Consider the following 25,328-nt stretch of genomic DNA (forward strand, 5'->3'; position numbering starts at 1 on the left):
ATAATAATTTTAACTTTACATTAACTTTTTAATTTAATTTTTTGTCCTTAGCGACGGGCTTATCCCCTTGCTAAATTTAAATAATTTAATTTTTTGCTAAACTTTTAATTTTAAAATTATTATTTTTATTTTTTTTACTTTTTTAAAGAAGATTTTGTATTTTAAATTTTTTTTCTTTTATGACGAATGCACCTATCGCTGAATTTAAATTTAATTTCTTTTAGCAACAAGCGTTTCTCGTCGCTATATTTTATATTTTAATTTTTTTCTTTTTTTGCGACGAGCACTCCCGTAGCTAAACTTTTAATTTTAAGATTATTTTTTTCCAATTTTTAACGACAGGGTCGCTAATGTTTTTTAATTTTATATATTTTATTTCTTTTTTTAGCTGCTTTTGTATTTTACATTTATTTTGTTGTTATTTTTTAGCTCTAAATTTCTGTTTTAGCGACGGGACTTTATCGTCGCTAAATATTTTATTTTAATTTATTTTTTTCCCTTTTTTGTGACAAGTGTTTCCCGTCACTAAAATTTTAATTTTAAAATTATTTGTTTCACATTTTTTAGCAACGGGAAACACCCGTCGCTAAATTTTTATTTTTTATATTTTCTTTACTTGTGTTTTAAGGACAGGAGAAACTCGTCACTAAATTTTTATTTTTTATATTATTTTTTACTCATGTTTTAGAGACGAGAGAACCTTGTCGCTAATTTTTTTTTATTTTATATATTTTATTTCTTTTTTTAGCAACTTTTGTATTTTACATTTATTTTTTTTGTTATTTTTTACAGACGGATTTGCTCGTTGTTGAATTTATGTTTTAGCGACGGGACTTTGCCGTGGCTAAATATTTTATTTTAATTTATTTTTTTCCCTTTTTTGAGACGGGTGTTTCTCGTCGATAAAATTTTAATTTTAAAATTATTTGTTTTCCATGTTTTAGCGATGGGAAACACCAGTCACTAAATTTTTATTTTTATATTATTTTTTACTCATGTTTTAGCGACGGGAGAAACTTGTTGCTAAGTTTTTTTAATTTTATATATTTTATTTCTTTTTTTAGCGGCTTTTGTATTTTACATTTATTTTTTTTATTATTTTGTAGCGACAAATCTTCCCGTCATTGAATTTATGTTTTAGCTTTTCCCGTCGCTAAAGATTTTATTTTAATTTATTTTTTTGCCCTTTTTTGCAACGGGTGTTTTCTGTCGCTAAAATTTTAATTTTAAATTTATTTGTTTCCCATTTTTTAGCGACGGGAAAACCCATCGCTAAAGTTTTTTGAATTTTATTTCTTTTTTTAGCGGCTTTTGTATTTTAAATTTATTATTATTTCTTTTTGCTAAATTTTTAATTTTGAATTCATTTTTTTTCCTTTTTTTAGCGACAGATTTTTCCATCACTAAATTACAAAAAATTTAGCAATGGCATCCCGTCGCTAATTCTATCACTAAATTACAAAACATATTTAAAAATTTCAGTGACAAAAATCCGTCACTAGTCCGTCGCTAATTATTGACGGATTTTTCCCCGTCGCTAAATACCACCTTTCTTGTAGTGATTCCTAACTCGATCATTCTTGATAACTATCAGTTATCCCATTATTCCACGTAAAGATTTTAACTATTAATCTCAAATCGATAGTTTCTACATTTCCAACAAAATCTATAATTCTCAAATAACCTTCGCTTTAATCAAAGTCCCTTAAATTTCAAACATTCGCTCTGATACCAATTGTAACACCCTTTTCTCTTCGCACCGCTGCCTTCACATGGAACGTTTGAATATTCTAGGAACAAAGTCCATATTAAATGATGAATCATCTAAATGAGAATTCAAAACACATTTTCATGAATGAATGCAAGACATGAAATAAACCAACACAACTTGGTAAGCCCTAGCCCAAGAGAATCCCACACAGCGCTTACCCTATCACAGGGAAAGAGCAATCTCTCTAAAGGCCATGCCACCATACCGACTCATCGACACGACGCGGTTCTAGCTTAAGAGAAGCAAGGTTAACACATCTCAGGAACAATCGTTACCACTCCCAGCCTAAGAGGGTCACATTAACGTAGGAATCTGGCTCATCACATTTACATCAGAGATTACGTTCCCACTCAAAAGCATCCAGGAACCACTACCCAATCCCAACTCAAATCCCATATGGACTACCTAGTCATCCTAGTGCAACTTCCTTGACCATACGGCCCAGCACGAAAACCAAGACGACTATCCCGACATGCACACCAGTACAAGATACCCCTATTATTTCGACAACACCATTGGGAATTACGACTATACTATCCAAACAACATTCCAAGCTGACATTCCATATGAACAACACAAAATGCAAGACAATGCCACATATCATAACTCAATGCATCATATAAACAACATTTTAAAAAATACAATGTACCAGTACAAAATGTTTAGGGATGAGCCTCCCTCATGAAACCAACTGTCACCGGTTACCGTTCAGATGCAACAAAACCATTTTGCATAAAATTACAACACATTTAGATAAAATAAATACCAAGTTTTTAGGGTAGAAGCACCCACAATAGGTCAATTTTTGGGTAAACTACTCACTCGAATGTATCTGGAATGCCTCAATCCATGTGCACGACCTCGATTTGCGAGCCACACCTTAAACACCCGTACTTATACCCAACCTTAAACCACGACACTCCCTAAACACCATATTTAGTTAAAGGAGCATCAAAAATTGATTTTCCTTAATTTCCTCTATTTTTCTCCTAGTTTTCACTTCGATAATTCAAAAATAATTATCTCCTCAAACTTTTTCCCAAATCTTTCAACACGATAAATCCTCAAATAATTTAAGAAAAATACTGAAGTGAAATACTAGAATTGCCCCTATCCCACGTGTCCTCACGCGCCTTGCACAAGTCTACGCGTGCAGCTCACGCACCACCTTCTTCCTCGATTCTAGCCCCAGCGACTCCTCCGATGGCTAGTTTGAGCACACCCCCTTGAAGCTCTTGCTTAGTCGATCACAACGGCACCACTTGCCGGCTGAAAAGCCACCAGAAAATTCCCCGAACAGGGCAGTTACAGGTGCGACAGAGATAATCCACCTCGTGCTTTCCGGCGATGCTCGAACAGCCTTCAAACAAACACCAAACCGCACCAAATGCTCTAGATTTTCTCTCCTTGATGCAAGGGAAAAAAGCCCTCTATCCACTCTCTTCGATTCTACCTCTAACCCCTCCGATTTAAAGCTCCAATTTACAATAACCCTCGGCCACTTTACTTTTATTTATAAGCGAAATCTGACAGTTTTGCAACCAATCAAAGTCCAAGGCTTGGCCCCCAAGCCTCCTAGCGCCAGATACGACCTTCCCTAGCCGTCCCTCGGCCGTCCCATCGTCGAAAACGGTGGCCACGTGCCGTGGCAGTGCGGCGATCGTCTTTTTGCTACGTTCACAGTACATTTTCAGTTTATTACACTTTGCCCCCCCCCTTATTTCTTCAAATGCCATTTCGGCCCTTTCTAAAGCACTCATGATCTATCCAAGTATACAACTAAGGCCCATAAGTTTTGTGCTCTTCATTTCACTCTCGAAATTTCCAAAAAATTATTCTTTTGACCTCCCTCGGGCAAAATCAGACAATTACACTTTGGCCTAGTTGATCATTTTGACCTTAATTCCTTTTGTTTTAAACCAAATCACCCCAGGGTTGTTTCATATGTAAAATCTAGGTCCTTAGAACACTCTGTTGACTTTTCAGAGGTTTCTTATGTTGATTCAGTTTTTCAGCCTGATCGACAACTGTATTGAAAACCGTTCCCGATTCAGTTTCTTTTGACACCTAAAATCATGTCTCGAATTAATCGTTGATATTATTTTATTTTCCTTAAAAATCTTCGAGGTACTTCATTCGGTCGATTCGATCACTTAAAACTGTGATAGTTTACCCTATAGCCTCATTCTTTCAAAAATTCCCTTTATACCCTTCATAAAATACTATTTATAACCTTAAGAATTTTTTGGGTATTACAGTAATACCCCGAGAACCCGAGGTCAGGTCTAGTATAGATATCGAGGATAATAAGGAAGGAAACAACACTAGTTAGATACCTTTTGAGTTGAATGTGAATAAAGAACTCTTCGGTTAAGCGTGCTTGAACTAGGGTAGCTCAACAATAGGTGTCCCCTAGGAAGTTTGCGTAGGCCTATCAGGGTAAATTGATCCGGTCTCACTTTGGAAGTTCACATAGACCCATCAAGGTAAGTTGTTCTATTTCTTCCTATCGCTCGATGCGGGATGTTACAAGTGACATTAGAGGTGGTATCAGAGCTGACCCTTGGAGAAGGCAGTCCAATGAGGGCAGGGAGTAGTGCCTTGGGCACAAGGGCCTGATCAAGAAGCAGCTCTTGGCAGACTTCTAGGATGACAGCCCCCCAAATGGGAGAAGGTTTGTGACCAGTTATAAGGTCACATGACGAGGACGTCATTTGCTCAAAGGGGAAGAATGTAATATCTTGAAAGCCCAAGGTCAGGTCCAAGAAGGGACTCTAAAGAAGCTAGTATATGTTATTTTACTTTTGTATACTTAGTTTTGATGATAAAAAATAATATTTTATTTAATCCCTAAGTCATGAATCAAGATTGTGATTTTCAACATAAATCAATTTCAATATTAAGTCTTATTTTGTGATAATGAAAACCAAATGAATTTCAAGTATCGAGATTTCAATGTCATATTTTTCTAAGTTTGGAAGGTTAACACCTTATAAGGAGACATATATGAAAATGTTTTCTTTTTAAAAAACTAACTCCCGATAATTCAATAGCTAACATTCATTAGTGATAAAATGATTTTTAACGAATTTTTCAAGAAATAGAAAGTGTATATCTTGGAGGTGGTAAAATTGCAAAATCCTAAGTTTGTACTAAAACCCAAATTCTACTTTCTTATTCTTATGGATTTTTATTTTTTAGATATTTTTATTGAATCCAAATGGGGGGTACTTTCTTATTTACATTTATCTATTAAAGTAAATGGAAGGTAAAGTATAAATTAAACAAAATGAGGACATTTACTTAAACTAAAGAAATGTAAATATGTTGTGATGTTTTATATCAATCAAGTGTGCTTCTACATGTTATCAATTGAGTTTTAAATTTTTCATAATGGATAGTCGACTATGTGCTTCTGTGCTGTCGACTATGCATAAGGATAGTCGACTATACTGGTTTGTTCTGTCAACTATCTCTTTTGCAGAAAGGTTTCAACGGCTAGTTTTTCAAATCCCAACGGTCACAAACGGCTACATTTTTTTCAATCTTTTGGGAAGCCTATATATACAACTCAAAGAGGATTAAGAGACGGCTAATGGACGGGAATGAATTGAATTGAGCTTACATCTTATACTCGTTTCTATTTACATTCACTGTGCTTCTGTTTTCTCTCTTCAAGGTTGTGATCTTAATCTGTTTACATTCATTTAAGCCTTAAATCATTTTTGAGAGACGTTGTAACTAAGAGATTCATCTTTTAGATTCTCTCCAATTATACATTTCTTATATTTCCTAGCTTGTGTAGCTAAATGGCTCATTTGAGTGGGACGTTGTAATTCTTAGTCTCGGACTAGAGGACCTACTTGGTTTAAGTAGGGGGTTTTTAATGGATGGTTTGAAAAATCCTTAGTAAGGAGGTAAGGTAGTGGATTAGGTTTGGGTTAAACCGAACTACTATAAATCCTTTGTGTTCTTCTCTCTTGCTGTGCTTTTATTTCATTTATTATTTCAAACATTTCAATAATTCTCACTTGCATCAAATTTTCCATCAAAAGGATTTCAAAGTTCTATTAAGTTTTTAAAATAACCAATTCACCCCCCTCTTGGTGTGTGCCATAGCACCTCTCGGTTTAACAGTATATATATCGAGGATAGTAAGGAAGGAAACAACACCAGTTGGATACCTTTTGAACTAAATGTGGATAAAGAACTCATGGGTTAAGCGTGCTTGAGCTAGGGTAGCTCAAGGATAGGTGACCCCTGGGAAGTTCGCATCGGCCCATCAGGGTAATTGTTCTGGTTCTTCTTATCACTCGATGCGAGATGTTACAGGTGGTATCAGAGCAACCCAGGTCATGTGTTGGGACCATGTACTAGCCTAAGACTGAGGGTACTGGATAGGGGACACTGGACAGGGGAGATCTGGGATCAGTTATAAGGTCGCATAACGAGGACGTCATGTGTTCAAGAGGGGGAGAATGTAATACCCCCGAGAAGCTAGTATATCGAGGATAGTAAGGAAGGAAACAACACCAGCTGGATATCTTTTGGGCTGAATATTGGCAAAGAACTCTCAGGTTAAGCATGCTTGAGCTGGGGTAGCTTAAGAATGGGCGACTCCTGGGAAGTTCGCGTAGGCCTATCAGGGAAAGTTGATCCAGTCATTCCTATCGCTTAATGCCAGATGTTACATGTGGTATCAGAGCAACCCGAGTCGTGTATTGGGACCGTGTACTAGCCCAAGGCTGGGGGTACTAAACCGGGGACACTTGACGGGGGAGATCTGGGACCAATTATAAGGTCGCATGATAAGGACGTCATGTGCTCAAGAGGGGAGAATGTGATATCCTAAGAGCCCGAGGTCGGGTCTAGTATAGATATCGATGATAGGAAGGAAGGAAACAATACTAGCTGGATATCTTTTGGGCTGAATGTAGGTAAAGAACTCCTGGGTTAAGCGTGTTTGAGCTGGGGAAGCTTAAGGATGGGTGATGCGAATTTCGCGTAGGCCTATCAAGGTAAGTTGTTTCAGTGCTTCTTATCGCTCGATGCAGAATGTTATAGATGGTATCAGAGCTGATCCTTGGAGAAGGCAGTCTAATGAAAGCGGGCAGTGGTATAGGGGCGCGAGGGCTTAATCAATGAGTAGCTCCTGACTAGCTTCTAAGATGGCAGCCCCCAAAGGGGAGAAGATCTGGGACCAGTGGTAAGGTCACATGACGAGGACATCATGTGCTTAAGGATGGGAGAATGTATTAACCCAAGAGTCCAAGGTCTGGTCCAAGAAGGGACTCTAGAGAAGCTAGTATATATATCGAGGATAGTAAGGAAAGAACTAACACTAGCTGGATACCTTTTGGGTTGAATGTGGATATAGAACTCTCGGGTTAAGCGTACTTGATCTAGGGTAGCTTAAGGATGGGTAACCCCTGAGAAGTTCGCGTAAACCCATCAAGGTAAGTTGATTCGATCTTTCCTATCGCTCAATGCGGGATGTTACATCCTACTAATTTTATTTTGTTTATTTTTAGACATACAACTTCACATGAATTTGCATCAAAACATACTTTACGATACTTGTCACACAATTGACTTATACTAATCAAGTTATGTTTAAGTACTTCTACCATGAACACATTTTCTAAAACAAAATTTAAAAAACAAATAAAACCAATACCAAGAATCTTACCTTTGGAGTTCTCTCCATAGACTACATTACCTCCATGCATGTAGGTGATGTTGTTAAAGAGCCTCTCATCCTCGGTCATGTGCTTGGGGCACCCATTATTGAGGAACCATTTGCTCATCAAATGACTTGATATAAAAGCAACCTACCATAAAAGCAACCAAGTTACTCCCTTTGATACCCAAACCTTTTAGGGTCCATTCATGTTAGCATAGAGCTTTTCCTTAGATACCCAAATTTGTTTGAACTTATGTGGGTTGTTTCTTATAAAATATTTGTTAATTGAGTGACCATGCCTACCATAATAGAGGCATGTAATCTTATTTCCTTGAAAAGATGGTTTATGAAATGATTTCTTTAAAATAGATTTTTGATAAGAAGATTTAACAAAAGTGGTCTTATTTCTTTTGTTTTGAAATGGGTCAAAACCTATTCTTTGTTTATTACCAAAATTCCTTTGAGCTACCAAAATCATTTTCAATTTCTTTTTACCTTATACTAGCTTGCTTTCCTGAGGACTCTTTCAAGTCCTTATTTTGTTTAGAAAGGCTTTCTTTTTCATCAATCAAAACTTTTTTCTCATTACTTCGAGATTTTTTTTTTCTTTTTCAATGAACTTACTTCTTCATCTAGAGATTTCAATTTCTTCTTTAAAACGTTATTTTTAAAACTAACTTTTCAAATTCATTCATCAAATCATTGATTGCATCATGCAATTCATCAATGGTGAAATTTGAAATTGAAATAGTTGAGTGGGAAGTTACCTCATCTTTTTCCTTGGCCATTATACATAGGTTAGCCACCTCTTCCCCTTGAGATTCATCACTTGATCATGAGTCATCTTCACTTTATTCAAGCAGGGTTTTCTTCTTTCCTTTTTTTGCCTTCTTTTTCAACAAAAAACCATCAGTCCTTATATGACCTACCTTTTGTTAGAGTTATGCGCCACAAGCTAATTATATTTACATGTAATTGATCACACTTTACATTTTGATTCTTTATCTTCAATCAATTGTTATTGCAAGGCATTATGTTTTCTATTTTTCATTGATGGTTATCATCATTATTTATTGTAATCCATACTTGACAAAGTCCATAGATCAAATAGGCTCATGGAATATGGTCGTGCATAGAGATGACGATCATGAAACATATTCCTTTCAAGTTTTGATCTTAAATGTTCATAGTCATAGAGTTATTAGGATTGAACACTAATAACTCGGATAAACTAGTATATATGATGCATGCTCAATTAGGAGAATGTCTCGTTTCATGGACATTAGTGTGAGGACACTAGTGCATATATGTGGGTGCTTATTATAAGAATAAGTACACTGAACTAACCTGCTATAGAATTCCTAATGGTTATTATTTAATGTCGAATTGGAATTCTTGTGTTGCAATAGTACAGATTGATCCTTAGACTTGAGACATCATGGTAGTTTTATATTTAACTGGTTACGCTTTGGTTCTTTTTTGAATTCTAATGGAGTCATTAACAAACTATCACTGGGTATAACCTTATCACATATGAAGGCTTGTGAATGTCGAAATAGGATTCATCACTTATCGATAAGATGAGAAGATGTCCTATGTATTCCGATGATTTCATGATTAAGGAAATCCTTGGCCAAGGTGAGGTGGAAATCAAAATATGTTTTGATTTCACCTATCAAGTCATAAATCTGGAATGGATGCATAGTTATTGAATGATTAGGGTTTCGTCATAAAACCATACCCTAAATTCAATCGGGACATAGATTGATAAAAGGATTTTACCGCACGGTAATTGTAATTGAAAAGGTCCATATTTTTTCATCGTTGGCTAGGTATTCATGACATGTTGCTAGACGTTAACCATGATATGTAGGGTTTTAGAATTAATTTGATTAATTCTAAAGTTATTAATTAAAGAGTTTAATTAAGAAATCCATGAGATGTGTTAATTAAGAAGCCCATAAGTTTAATTAAATCTAATAAGTTGGGCATTTATATAGCCCAATAGAATTGGCCCTACATCTAGCTCAATGGTGGACCTAAGGGGTCACACACTTAGGTCGAGCCTGTTTCACAATTTAAAAGAGAGATTCGGCCCAATGTGATTAAGGGCGGGTCCTAAATTGTTTAGGGGTTTTCTAAGGCATGATTAGGGTTTTTAACTCTATAAATATGCTACTTAAGAAGCTGGAAAAAAGGAAAAGAAATTCGAATCTCTCAAGAGGCGCCTAGGGTTGCTAGCACTACTTGAGACGTTCATGGAAAGGGTCGATCGTGTGGACCGACTTGGAGGAGTTCGCGCGTGCGACTCTACAAATCATAACTGGGCAAAATCGAAGCCTCACGGTCATTGCTTTCCTAACACATTTTTACACTCAAAACATCGAACTTTATTAGTAGTAACTTCTTTTTGTTCTTTATCTTTCTTAAAATTCTTTCCTTGGTTAAACCTATCATTTTTCATAAATCTACTAAATCTTATAGCAAGCATAGCAAAATCATCATCATCACTATCTTGTGACTCTTTTTCTATTTTTTCTTCTTTTTCAATTTTGAATGCTGCATTTTTATTTTTCTTTGAATCATCCCTTCATATCTTTTCATCATGATTTTGTGAGTCATTAGTAACCCTAAGAGATTATCAAATGATAGATTATCTAAGTCTTTGTCTTTGGTTATATCTGTAACTTTAGGATCCCAAGCCCTAGGAAGATTTTTCAATATTTTTCTTACTTTCACACCATTTGTATATGTTTTTCCTAAATACTCTAAACTAGTGACAATATCATTAAACCTAATGAACATTTCTTACAAAGATTAATTTTCTTTCATACTAAATAGTTCATAATCATGAATAGGCAAATTGATCCTTGTTTCTTTTACCTATTTTGTACCATCATGTGTTACCTCTTGTTTGTGATGTTTTGCCTTTGATATAGTTTTGATGATGAAAAAATATTGTATTTTGATGATGTTTATTATCTTAATGCTTCAATTTAAATGATGCTTTAAGCAATCTTAAATGTATGTGGTCAAAGTATTTTCCAATATATATGAGTTGTTTATGATTTAGGAGATTGGAAAAATAATGCATTAAATCTTAAAATATTAGAAAATGAAGTTAAAAGCATTTTGGTAGCATCTATCGACTAAGTGGCCATGATCTGTTTCCTAAATGCATTCACTCTGTCGACTAATTCTCTTACTTTGTGGACTAACATAATAGATATATTGACTTGGTCAACTAAGTTATAGGCTCTGTCGACCAACAGTATGCATGATATTTCTGTCTTGGTCGACTAAGCTATAAGCTTTGTCGACTAATAGTGCTTATGTGTTGACTTGGTTGACTAACTCCTGAAGTCTGTCGACAAAAGGATAGCCTTAGTCGACTAAATACCATGCTTATTTATGTCTTGGTTGACTAAGTGTTCTGTTGTTTTTATGACTTGGTCGACCAACTTATCTTGTCTGTCAACCAAGCTTGGTATTTTTTCTGATTCTATTGACTAACCATTTTTATTTGTTGACTAAGTCTCTTTCGCAGAAAGTATAACAGCTAGTTTTTCAAATCCCAATGGTCACAAACGGCTAGTCTTCTCTTAGATCTTTTGGGATGCCTATAAATACAAGTGTTGGATGAACTTGAGAAGGCTAATGGATTGGAACGAGTTGATCTAAAGATTATAAATCATTATATTCGAGCTTACAAGAGATTGTGCTTTCATTGTTGTATTTTTCTCTCCAAGGCTTCATTCTATCGTTGTAAATTTATTCTTAAGCCTTGTTTTCAGTTTGAGAAAAATTGTAACTAAGAGTGTTAACTCTTAGCTTCTCTTTTTCACTTGTATCATTCTTATTTTCCTAACTGGTAGCTAGAGGGCTTACTTGTCTAAGTAGGAAGTTTGTAGATTTCCTAATTTGTTGCTAGAGGGCCTATCCGGAGTGATAAGAGGAGTTTTAGTGGATTGTTTGCAAAATCCTTAATGAGGAGCTAAGGTAGTGGATTAGGCTTGGTTTATGCCGAACCACTATAAATCTTTGTATTCTCTTGTGCTTGTGTTATTTGTTTATTTATCTTTTCAAGCATCTCTATATTCTTCGCTTGATTCATATATTTAACCTTTCATTGAAAAAGATTTCATATTTTTCAATCTTATGTTCTCCATTGTTAAGACAGATTGTCTTTATACAGTTGATACCTCATTGTACAATTTCAAGGTCTCGAGGTTGAATGAAGCCGTAGTCTTCATAGACAACATATCCTTTTTATCAAAAGAATGTTTAAGGAAAAGAATTTTAATATACTAATTCCCCCCCTCTCTTCTTGGTGTGTGCTATAACATTTCAAATCTAACAGTTTATCCCATATTTCTTCGACAGTCTTGCGTGTAGATACCCAATTGAACTCCTTGGGGCATAGAGCACATAACAATGTGTTCATGGCTATTGCGTTTGACTCCACGGTTCGCTTATCCTTTTCCGTCTACTTCTTTATTTTCTCCACATTTGGAAGTTTTACTTCCTTCTTGATGGATAGCAAAATATTGATGTCTTGTATATAAGAAAACAAGACATACGTTTCTTCCAATATCCATAGTTAAAACCATCAAAGAAAGGAGAACGGGAGGTGCTTTGACCCTTAAATTGGGATGAACAAAAAATGTGTGACATGTGTGGATCTTTTACACTAGGTTGTTACACCTTTGAAAAAGAGGGAACTTGGATCTAATACCGATTGATAGATTTGTCTAGCAATGGCACCACAACTCAAAAGGGGGGAGAATTGATTGTTTAAAAACTTTAGCTTATTTTGAAGAAATTTTTACCTTAATAAGGATTTAGTGCTAAAAATATCAATTAATTAAAAATGCTTGACAAGATAAATGAAATGCAATCAAAAACCAAGAAGATATAATCATTTTTTTAAGTGGTTTAGCCAAATCCGCCTAATCCTAAAGGGAATCAATAATATGGCGGTACAAGTAAAAATATTTTTTTTTTACCGTTTATCAGATACACGTAGCGGAATATAATATATACGCCATACATAGTTTGGGTATTTAAACAACACGCAAAATCATCAAATGAATATAAATAAATGCATACCTGTTATCCGATGAAGGGATAGAGGGTAGGCCGGTCCTGGAGACCCATCGGGTCTAGGAGGCTACTATCCTAGAAACTCTCCAAGGGAAAGATGATTCAAAATTGCTTCGAGACTTGGAAAATTTAGGAAAATTATAGGGTGCCCCACAACAATAGCTCTCTACTCTTGCCTTAGGCTGAGAGGTAAAGTCGGTGTCCTGGTGTGTTTTCTCTAAATACTCCTGGGCCAAATAAAACTCATACTCCGTAAAGCCCAAAGCGTATCTTTCCTTTTCCTCAAAACATACTTGAGACGACCGATATTCTTTGACTGTTTCGGCCTTGATGGCCTCAATACTCATTCCCCTGAGATGCTCAGATAGCTTATCAGCTCGCATTTTCTCTTTTAAAAATTGGAAACAGGCATCATCTCTTTCTTGCAAGGCTCGCTTCAGCTCAACAGAGAGCTCAAAATTAGTCCCTGATAGTGACTCCTCAGTTTTCTTGAGATGTCTCATGTCTCTCTTTAAGGAGTCATTCTCCTTCTTCGCCTCTTCCATCTCGTGCTCGAGCCAGGACGCCCACTTCTCATTTTCCTTAAGGTCCTTGACTTCGTGCTCCAAGTCCTCACTTTTCTTTGTAGGCATAGAGTGCGGGAGACCATTCGATCTTTATTTGCTTGGGCCTTGAGCAAGTTATCCCGAGCCTTCACAGTGGCCATCGCTTGGCATTGAATTCCTTGTTAAGCAAAAATCCCAATATCATAAGATTCAATAAATATCAGGGAAATATCAAAAGAAAAATCCAAAGTTCTCCATACCCTAGTTAAATATTATTTTGCCGTGTTAAGCTGGCTTAGAGTGTTCCCTAAATACCTCGCCTTATCTTGCGGAATTATTGAGGTATACATTAAGCTCGCCACGACCCCTAGCTCCAAAATAGTATATGTATCCAAAAGCCCTAGGCAAGCTAAAAACTCGTGCCCCTTTGCTTGTTGGCGCCCTGCTTGCTCTACTCTTTGGTATATGAGGCTCAGGTTGGGAAATAAGGTGGATGTGCCATAGTCTCCAAAGCCAGCACCCTTCTTCCTAGTCTCTCCATCAACTGTGGAAAGGGTAAATTGCTAATGATCGTATTTTGGCGATGATGCCTTTCCAGCTCCACTTGAGCCTTAGCATTTTCCCTAGCCTCCCATTCATGTTGAGTAGCAACTATAGCCTTTTGAGCCCCTGGGCTCAATGGTGACGGCACTGGGATCTCTCCCTCCTCAATAGCCCTGTTAGTGTGTGGGGGGATGGTAGCAGGTCCGCCATAAAGAAATTGAAAAATTCCTTTGAAAGCGGGTCCATAGAAATCCTCGTCGAGCTAGGACCCTTTCCATCTGTCCAGGCCTTCTTGTGTCCTTTAGGCCTGTAAATATTCCTTTTCCTCAGCCTCTCCCAAAAATGGGGCTGGGGTCCTCGACAGCTATATCCTTTGAAGGGTGTCCTGCGCCTGTCATGCTAATTCTTATTGCCTGGCCTATGCCGTTCTCTAAAGCCACCTCATTTTTGCACATTCAATCAAATTGTTAGTGCAACAATTGAATATCAATATTTAAAAAGGTTTCAAAGTGTTAACTAAAAATATAAGGGTCAAGATGAGCACCCCTAGGGTCTGACTCCCCTTCTAGCATTTCTTCTTTTTCTTTGGCCCATTTGAGTCTCTTATAATATCCACATCTTCAACATCTCCTCACATTCCTCCCTTTTTCCTCTTCTCGTTATCATCTGATGAAGAGGATGAGGAGGATGCAACCATACGAGTTTGAGTAGGCTCCGAAGGACCAGCGCCATCACGCTCTTCAACAACCATCCATCCAGCCTCAATAAGGTGTGTATCATTTTATTAAATTAGATAAAACTACTAAGTCTCATTCAGGTAGTTCATTGATTTCATTTTAATGGTCATTTACCAATGAATCTACTTCAGCCCAATTGCACCTGGTGCTCTTCAATCTTTCGATGTGCTAAAATCGCAATGACCCCCAACGTCCTATGGGCAGTGTGAACACTATCCTCCTAGTCTCAAAATCATTTATTTTTTGAGGTCCCCCTATAAATAATTTAATCCTACAATGCGTCTACTAAAAGGACATGAATTCTTTCTCTCCTCGAATAGTGCGAGCACAATAAAAGTAATGCAATAAGGACATTGTGGGTCTTGTCTCTCACTCCTTGCACAAAATACAAAATCCTGCTAGCACAACCCAACCATTTGGATAAAACTAGGCTAGCATTAATATTTCTTCCCTTAAAAATTGCATCCCAAATGGGTGCAAGGGAATCCTAGGTCCCACTCATAAGCTATTTAAGTGTATTGTTACATCTCCTCCCTTAACGATAGTAGTAAGCTCTCATCTCTGAGGACCCCTTGGTTTCCATGACTTGAGGATACGAAATGATCGCGCAAGACCCTTAGCGTATTTGCCCATTATAACTAGGGGTCTCATCCGTGGAGAGATGATAATATCAATAGGAGATTGTTCGAAATCCATTTTACCTTAGAGTTGATTTTTTCAGCAAAGAGTGAGCCTTTTGGAGAAGTAGAAAACTCCTAAGGTCAAGTAAAGGTCTTCAAGACAATAAGGAGTCTTTGGCAACTCCAGATGACTCAAATTTTTTGGGTAAAAGTGTGGCGCATTCAGGACCACCTTCTATATATAATCATAACCTTCGGCAAGCCAAATGTCATGAGGCCCTTGAGACTCTCTCTCGATGAGCTAGTAGGTACCCATTTTTATTCTACTATTCTCTTCACCTTTCATTCTAAGGCAAAAGTGAGGAGCTATTGTTGTGGGGTGCCCTAAAATTTTCCTGAGTTTCAAAATAATTTTCGAGTCCATCATCCCCCAGACAGTCTCCAGGACGAGAGCCTTCTAGACCCCTTATTGGTCCTCTGAGACCAACCCAAGCATGCATTATTTTTGCCCAAGTCCAAGGACACCTTTCAGGGTCTTCTAGACCAAAGCCATCCAGTGGCTAAAAGCCTCTTACCCTCTTCACCTTTACTTAACATTACTTTTTCATTTACTTTCAGTCCAGATTTTATTTTAGAAAAGGGTGAACAAGCTTAATTCACACAAATTAAGCTAACTTTTCTATCACTACTGATGTGATGCGGCAAGACAATGTAGTGGGTCGTGGCTTTCACAATTGTTAAGCCATTAGTCACTGCAAGTAATTGTTCTTGAACTTTTCGATAAGATTTCATTAATTCTTTATGTACAAATTGATATATGCAAGTACAAAAATCAAACAAATTTATGTTGAAAATACACGAGTTTCTAAAATTGTAGCTCTGATACCATATGTTAGTTATTTTATGTATAAATTATAAATATCACAAAGATAAATACCTAATCAATCGTGAAAAATTCGAATCTTTGAAACTTATCATGTCACTGGCCTTCTCGAACTTTTAGGTTAGGTGTATAATCACATGACAGAAAATACACTCAAGTTACAATCCAAATATTCACTCTTCTCTAATAATACTCATAATATATGATATTGAGTAATTTTCTATATGTCCCAAACTTTTGTAGGAATCTTTATTTATAGGGGATAAAACTTTAATTGATAAGGTTTAGAAAATAAAGATTAATCAGAATTTTAATTTTAAAATTATAAGATAATTTTATTTATTTTAGAATAATAAATTATCTCATCTTATTTTATTTTTTGATCAAATTGATTCATCTTAAGTTCTTTTGAATCTTATTTTATTTTTTAATCAAATTGATTCATCTTAAGTCCTTTTGAATATTAGTTGACCATCAATTATTATTATTATTATATTTATTTACAGAAAGACAAAAGGGAAAAGAAAAGAAAAAAATAAATGGTTACAACAGCCGAGAGTGAGGCCGAGAGTGGAAGGGTGAGATGAATAGAGCTGTTGCTGCTGGTTTGAACGCCCACCGCCTCTTCGCTTTCCCAGCGTCTCTGAATCCTCCCAAACCCAAGGCCTCTATCCTTCGACTCCGACTCATCAAACCCAATATTATTTCTATTAACTCAAGCCTTCACTTCAGGTTCCTAGGGTTCAGCCGTCCTCACCGAGCGATGTCGACGCCGGCTTCTCCGCCGCGGGTTCCTGTGAGGGACAAAATTGATCTCACGGGCAAGGAGAAGCAGATATTCGACCGCCTTCTTCAAGTTCTCCGCCACTTTAATCTCCAGACTCAGCTCCGTGTCGCCGGCGGTTGGGTCCGCGACAAGGTTCGATACTCCTCTTGCTCATTCTGCTCTGTTCGTTTCCCTGGAAAATATTGTTTTCTCGTCTGAAAAATGTCGCTTGTTGTTGAGGCATGTATCGTAATTACTGGGCGCCTTGGTTAGTTTTCTGGGAAGGGAATTGGGTTCGAAGTGTAAGCCTCTATTTGGTGCTTCGAACTGTTGAAGGAAGAAAGTTAGGGTACTCGGAACAAAATGCCGATTTTGGTTGCTCTTCGTGTTTTCTTTTAGTTTTTGGAAAAGATAAGTTTGAAAATACCAACGGTTTTATTTCACTACAAACTCAGACAAATTTTCTGTCGATCCTAAAACTAGAGTACGTAGGAGTACAATAGAAATCTGGAAGCGAGGTTATAAGTATACGCTTGCGTGAAGAGGATGATCTACATGCACACGCTTGAAGAGGAAAAGACACGGACATGCTTGTGATGGAGTGTCAGTAGTAAGGAACAACACTCGTAAATCACAAGAGTCAACTTTCTAGCACTCAATAAATCACACAAAAAGGGAAGGAAGAGCATTCTGAAATAGAGACTCTCTGTACAAAATTTGTAGAGAATCGACTTTAATTGATAAATCTGTTATTAGAGTTCAACTGGGCCAGTTGTTTCTCTAATTACAGGTGGATTATGTTAGATCCAAAATAGAAAAGAGAGTTCCAGATGTGGAATTGGAAGATACCACAAGAGAAACTTTTTCTAACCTTTTTTGTTCATAATAGCTACATGAATATGCAGAGACTCTTGCACCTTGCTGCCCTACAACTAAACAACCACATTAGCCCTGTACTACATGGAGTTGACTACGTCTTAAATTATCTAATCCACTCGCACAAAACTCCAACACTACTAGAAATAAGGAGTAAAGTAAAATAACAGCCAAAGGCAACAAAAATTAATCACCACAACCACATTCTTAGGACCCAACTTCCATGTACTTCACCACTAATTATGCACATACGTGGGGTTTGGTTTCACCTTGTTTATGTTTGTGAGGCATTGCTTTCATCTACTAAAAGTTGAGAAATCGTACACCTATGCATATGAGAGTAGCATTCGTTACAATGGAAACACAACCCCTTGTTGTGGTGCCTTTGCATCCTCTCCCATGAGATGTTTTTCATTTTTATGGTGGCTACTTGTTGAATAGTTGTTATTGGCAGTAAAGTATCAACGGATTGTGAGAAGTTGTTGGTCATGTCCTTGCCAATGGTCATTTTTATTGAGCTATAATTAATTCTGGGAAGCCCAAATTGGTCATGTCCAACCCTATTCCAACAAGGTTGTTATTTTTGGAAAAGATGAAAACATTGTTGGACAAAGTATACTTCAGGTGTTTTTCTTTGGTCTAAGTATTAGGTTGTTTTCTAAAAGGAAACAAGTAACTGATGTTTAGATCCTAGCTAAATGCAGCCAAATAGTTTAGCTTAGTGTTTTGAAAAGCGCTAAGTGCGCCAAGGGTAGAAGACCTATGAAGCTTAAGTGCAAAGCATGTGCTTAAACTATGTGAAGCACATATAAATAAAATAAATAATATAAACTTTTATAAGCATAAAAATATAAGCTACTATAAAAGCAATCATTAAAAAAAACTAAAAAAGAAGGGGGCTACAAATTTAACAAAAGATGAGCTACCATTTTTCATTTATATTTTATATTAGTTTAAAAGTTCGTGCAACAATAGCAAACACATAGGAGATATGAAAAAGGATACAATCTAGTAAGCTATTGGTCCTGATGGAACTTGTAAGACAAATTGGTTTGAACTTTCAGTTGAAAGGATCTGAATATGTTAATTTCTTTTTTTATTTTGTTGAGTTTTCTTTTGTTTTTTGTAAAAGTTTGGCAAAAAAGCCATACTATTCATTAAAACAGAGGATTGGATAGAAGAATAAAGAAAAATAATCATCCCTAATTTACAACAATCCCTAATTAATCAGTCCCTAATTTACAACAATCCCTAATTAATCAGTCCCTAATTTACAACAATCACTAATCAATCAATCATAAATTTGCAATCAATCAACAATATCAATCCCTAATTTACAACAATTGGGAATCTATCATTAATCCCTAATTTACAACAATTAGGAATAAATTAGCAACACCTAAGTTACACTTAATTACATGTTTCCTTCAATATCTTTTGCTTTGGTAAATACAGCTAACTCTTCTTCTTCTTTTTTTTTTCCCTAAACAAATGTATATATGATTTTATTTTAGATCTCTCTAAGATTTGATAATAACTTTTTTGGGTTAGGATTCCAAGCAAGCGGCCACACTATTGCAAAAATTTAAACAAATCCAACCATTCTTATTCTTTGATGAAAAAACCCTCTTGCATTTTTAAGTGCGCTTTAATTGTGCTCAGCTAAAGTCGCTGAGCATCACACAAAGAAAGCCCCTAGCATGTTGCACTTTGTGCTTAAGGCGCACTTTTTTAACACACTGGTTTAGCTTAGTTCTTTTATATCAGTTACCTTCTATTTTTCTATAATAACTAAACAAGGAAATATGTCTCCATACCATTAACTTATTGAATTTGTATAGAGCTAGTAATGCCTATTTTGTTGTCTTTTTCTTTTTGTTTTTTGCTTGGCAAGATTGATGAAACTGAGGAAAGTATAAGTATAAAAGAAAAATGAAGAAGTAAAACGATGATTAGCAAATGCAATGGATTCAGAGATAAGTTTGGACTTGCAAAGTTTCTATAATTTCATAAGAATTGATAAGAAGTTGGTGCTAATTCTTCTTCTTGCAGCTTCTAGGGAAAGATTGCTATGATATTGATATTGCTATTGACAACATGTTGGGCAGAGAGTTTTGTGAAAAGGTCAATGAGTACTTGTCTACTACTGGGGAAGAAGCGCAAGGAATTGGTATCATCCAATGGTATGCTCTTCTATTCATTTCTTCTTGAACTAGTTGAGATAATAGTGGAGCTCTTGCATCCCTCCCATCCCACTAAATTGATAGAGGACCTTTAATTACAATAATTATGTTTATGTTGGCTTTGTTTTCTTGTTTCCTAATTTTTGTTTTGGTTTTCATTGTTTTAGAAACACAAGTAATGACTTTGAACTATCCTTCATATTATTTCCCTATGGATTGAGTATTTCCCTCAAAACTTTTAGTGTTGTTGATGTTCTTGTTTTTAGCTAGTCCCAAGACCCCAAATAAAGTAGGGAGGGTTGCATTAGGTAGCCAACAACCAACATAATACTTGTGGGATCAAAATCAAAGAGAGTTATGGTTATGGATAGTGAACAAAGTAAAACCTTAGAGTTTTAGAGATTAACACACTAAGGAAATCAGGGTGAATTCGGAACAATTGAATTTCACACACTCAAAGATACACATTACAAATTTAAATAGAAGAAAAACTCCTAAAATCTCCGAATATTAAATACCTACAATATTAGTATTATAATATAAATAGTAAAATTGTTAATAAATAGAAAATTGACTACTCGCATAAGCAAGAAAGCCAATAGACCTTGAATAGCCTGTAAGAAAGGAGTTATGAAGAGGATTTGATGCTCTAGTCAAATCCACATAACAATCTTGTGCGCAAGCAAGAAAATGGATACTGTGTGGGGGGGGCTTGTGCATTAGGTTCAAACTGGTTCAATTATACACAAAATTAATGAGCCTAAACTCCGGGTTACACAAGGGGGTGGGTGCTTGGGGGAAAGAAAACCTCAATAGAAGCATGTATTTCCAGTTTAGGAAGAGAAAAACTCTAATTCTGCTAGAGAAACTGGATTCACTCTAGCATATGAAAAAACCAATAGAGGAGTGGATGTGCTAAAAGTAGTGGCAGGAAGCAGCACACCAGAAAGTGTAGGACAAACTCCTTTGTTTTTTTTCCAAGTATTCCATTCAATCTTCTGAATCAGTATGGCAATCTGTAGAAATATTAAAAAATCATATTAAACTGAAAGTAATGATAATGTTATAATATTAGGATATCGACAGTATTAGTTTTATAAATAATAAAATATTAACAATAAGTCATATTAAATTGAAAATGATGATGACGTGAGAATATTAGCAATACCAACAAATTAATATCTAAAATGAAAAACTTTAATGAATAATAAAATTGGCTCAACTAAATAGAAAAAATGTTATTAACAATAATATTAGTGATCTAGAATTAAAATTTATAATCAATATCTTTAATTTTATAATAGTACTAATATCATGAATATCGTATTGGTAATACAAATCTTATAAGACTCTTTTTTTCACTTGGTTCTAATCTTATAATTTTATTAATCTAATTAGTTAAAATTTTAATGTGATAATATTAATAATAAATTACTGTCAATATTATAACATTAGCAATATCATATATATTGTATTAACAGTATTAATTTATAACAACAGTATAATTATTAATATCATAATAATAATTATTAATTATTATTAATTACATGATATTGCATTATATAATAATCAAACATATGTTTTGTATAACTATTTTGAACATATTTTTATGTTTCCAAGATAAGAAAATGGTTCTCTAGATTTAACAATTGAATGCTGAGTTCTAAATTTTATGTAGAAAAAGAAAACTGGAGAGAGAGAGTGAAAAATTGGAGATAAGCTGTATTGAGTTATATGATTATATTTATATAGTACACCTAGGGTTAATCTTATGTTAGAGCTCGTGGCCTATGGCCCGTTTAGTGTTTTGTATATATATATAGGTGTATAGTCTATAAGTTTAATTAATTGTATATACATATTAAAAGTTAGGGTTTTCTTCCTAAGCTTCACATGGTATCAGAGCCAAAATACAAACCCTAGCTGCCGCCCTCGCCGCCCACATCACTGATGTCCACCGTCAGTCGCATCACCGTCGATCGTCGCAGCTTGCCGTGCCACCGCCGTTGCCGCCCACTGCGTTCCCACTGCTCGCGCTACTGGTCTGCAGCAGTTCTCTACTGTCCGACCACTGATCACGCACACAGTCGCTGTCGTTGCATTCGTCGGCCTTCGATCTATGGACCCCGGAGGCCCGTCACCGTTGCCGCTGCCATGCGCTGCTTCTCTCACATTGTTCACGGAGACGTTTTTGCTTCGATCTCTCTCTCCAATGCTCCGATCGCAACGCTGTCTTTGCCATTGGACTTGCCTCCTTTAGTCCATCCCGGTCCCGGTGGTTTCGTCGCCATTCACTGTAATGACCCACCTCCCGGAGCTCCTGCTAGCATAGGAGATCCGTGAGAAGGTCGTCATGCGGTGGCACAAAAGCAGACATGGAAAAGACATCCACACGCAAGCACAAACGAAACCTGACATAACGGAAGCGAAGCCGCAAAACGCATACATACATACATAGCCAACCGCTACCCCCGCGGTTTCATGGCCCATATATACAAAGTCCATATCAGTACATCACAAAAGAAAAGACAAAATAAGTTTCTAACACTCCCAGAGACTCTCGATGCCACAGGACTTGAATGGTTGGGACTAGGGTTGGTAATAAGCCGAGTTGAGCCGAGCTAGGTTCAACTCGAGCTTAGCTTGATTGACTTTAGTTTGGCTCATAGATTGGCTTGAGCTCGTAGATCGGCTTGAGCTCGATATGAGTTGATTTTTTTACCTCGAGCTCAGCTCGATGATGATTACGAGCTGGCTCGATTTGGCTCTGCTCGAAATTGACTATTACCTTACTTTTATGTATATATATATTTAAATAATATATTTATAAAATTATTAAGTATATATTTCTATTATTGAGTATTAAGTAATAAATATTTTTTTATTCAATAAATTTATAAAATTAATATATATATATATATATAAATATATCGAGCTGGCTCGTGAGCCAAATGAGTCGAGTGTCAACTCTCGGGGACCTTGGTTAGAATTCCTTCGTCTAGTGGATTGTTCGAAGGAGAAAGAATACAGATAAGGAGAGAAATTAGGGAGAGAGAGAGAACAAAGAGAGAGAGAGAGAGAGAGAGAGAGAGAGAGAATGTCAGAATTCTGTTAGAATCATTTCATACCCATCTGTGGCGAGGAGCAGCTGAATATATAGCTGGATTCCTTGCCCATGTGCGGCTAACCGCATACAGCTAGGGAATGTACAACCCGCCTAAGCAGCAACAAACTTGTATCCCCTTTACAGCCTATACTACTGCCTATATTGCTAATAGCTATTTCTCCCTGCCTATTACATTTAATTACTCTATCTCCCTCTCCTTGCTACGTGGATCATGACAATTACCCCTCTCTTCAAAATTTTCTTGTCCCCAAGAAATGTGGAGGAGGCTGGCGACTCTCAGAAATTGGCGAAGCATGTCCGGCAGGTATTCCCATGTGTTGCTATCCGAGTGAAGATGAGACCACTTGATGAGTACTTGAGGAATAGGGGCCCCGTGCTTGTAGATCACCCTCCTATCTAGCACCGCCACCGGTTCTTTAATGCTGTCATTGGCACTGGGAAGGTCGGGTAGAGTAGGACTTGTTGGTTGAGTCCCTACCGATTTTTTAAGGAGTGCCACATGGAATACTGGGTGGATGTTGGAGCCTTCGGGAAGTTGCAACTGGTATGCTACATTTCCCACCTTTGCAGTGATGGGAAATGGGCCGTAGTATTTTGGATTCAACTTGGAGCTGGGGTTTTGCAGTAATGCCCTTAAGTGACCTGGTTTAAGCTTCAAATACACCCATTCTCCCACTTGAAATTCTCTTTCACTCCTCCTCCTATCTGCAAATTGCTTCATCCGGTTCTGGGAAGTAGCTAATTCCTTTTTTAGCACTTGTAACGCTGGCTGCCTTTGCTGGAGATAAACATCTAAAGCTGCCACTGTGGAAGAGTCTCCCAAGGATGGTAGTAGAGGCGGTTTATAGCCATAGAGTGCTTCGAAAGGTGACCTTTTTATAGAATTGTGGTGACTAGAGTTGTACCACCATTGGGCCATGGGAAGCCACTTGTGCCAAGTTCTTGGCTGTAGGAAGCAAGAACACCTTAGATACATCTCCAGACACTGATTCACCCTTTCGGTTTGGCCATCAGATTCAGGGTGGTAAGCAGTTGACATATGTAACTTCACCCCCAGCAGCCCCATTAACTCCTTCCATAGCAAACTCGTGAAGATTTTGTCGCGATCAGATACTATGGCCTTTGGTGCACCGTGTAGTTTAATTACCTGATCCAAGAACACCTTTGCTACCTCTTGAGCAGTGTAGGGGTGAACTAATCCGATGAAATGGCTGTATTTGGTGAACCGGTCTATTATCACTATGATGCAGTCTTTTCCTTCAGATTTGGGGAGCCCTTCAACAAAATCCATTGAGATACTCTCCCATGGTCCTTCAGGTATATTCAAAGGTTGCAGCATCCCTGGTTTGGCTACATTCTCAGATTTGCATCTCCTGCAAGTATCACAGCTTAGAACAAAATCCTTGACATACCTCTTCATCTCTGCCCACTGGAATAGTTGTTTGACCTTGTGATGGGTGTTTTCAATTCCTGAGTGTCCTCCTATAGGGGAGGCATGTAATGCCTCTATTATTTTCTTTCTTAACTCCTCATCCTCGCCTATCACCAGCTTCCCTTGGTACCTGATTACTCCATTGCTCAAAGTGTAACCTGGTCTTGAGGCTGGACTTACTACCAGTTGCTGAAGAAGTTCCTTGGTTCTTCCAGCTTTTTTGTAACTGTCAGCTACCTCTTGGCACCAGTCAGGAACGAGGGTGGTGATTGCCGCTAGGCTTCCTTCCTCGAAGCACCTAGATAGCACATCGGCTGCTAGGTTTTCCTTCCCCTTTCTATATTGGATAACATAGTCCAATCCCATTAGCTTTGTCATCCCCTTCCTTTGCAGCTGGGTGTGCAGCTTTTGTTGTAGCAAAAATTTCAAACTTTCACGGTCTGTTTTAATCACAAACCTCTCGCCTTCCAGGTAATGCCGCCATTTCTCCACTGCCATTAATACCGCTAGTAGCTCCTTCTCGTAGATACTCAGCCCAAGATGCCTAGGAGCTAGAGCTTGGCTTAAGAATGCTATCGGCCTTCCATCCTGAACCAGTACTGCCTTGATCCCCTTAGCGCTCGCATCCGTTTCTAGAACAAATGTCTTGCTAGAATCTGGCAGGCCTAAGGTAGGTACCTGACTCATAGCATGTTTAAGATCTCTAAAAGCTTCTTCTGCCTTGGAATCCCACTGAAATCCATCCTTTTTCAGCAGATTGGTGAGTGGCTGGCTGATCACATCGTAGTCCTTTACAAACTGTCGATAGTAGCTGGTTAAACCCAAAAATCCCCTCAGCCCCTTGACATTCGGCCAAGCAACCATGGCTGCCACCTTGCTAGGGTCAGTACTCACACTTGTTTTTGATATAATATGCCCAAGGTATTCCACCTGCTTTTGTGCAAAGGCACACTTCGACTCTTTAACATACAATTTATTGAATCTAAGGAACTCAAGGGTAGTTTTAAGGTGGGTTAAGTGTTGGGCAAAAGTGGGGCTGTAGATCAAAATGTCATCAAA

At 37.1% G+C, this 25,328-nt stretch overlaps 1 protein-coding gene across 2 annotated transcripts in view; it reads left to right on the forward strand.

Annotated features, from left to right (window-relative positions):
* Positions 1-16,447: 16,447 nt before the first annotated feature.
* The window catches only part of LOC127786617 (tRNA nucleotidyltransferase cca2), a 122,253-nt gene continuing 113,372 nt past the window's right edge, over positions 16,448-25,328 (forward strand). For both annotated transcript variants that reach the window (XM_052314123.1, XM_052314124.1), the window contains exons 1-2: positions 16,448-16,804; positions 19,580-19,710. In XM_052314123.1, coding sequence (XP_052170083.1) covers positions 16,469-16,804; positions 19,580-19,710 — 467 coding nt within the window. In that variant the 5' untranslated portion in view covers positions 16,448-16,468. The remainder of the gene's footprint in view (positions 16,805-19,579; positions 19,711-25,328) is intronic.

This window comes from Diospyros lotus, chromosome 12, assembly GCF_014633365.1.
Source record: "Diospyros lotus cultivar Yz01 chromosome 12, ASM1463336v1, whole genome shotgun sequence".
NCBI classification, from domain to species: domain Eukaryota; kingdom Viridiplantae; phylum Streptophyta; class Magnoliopsida; order Ericales; family Ebenaceae; genus Diospyros; species Diospyros lotus.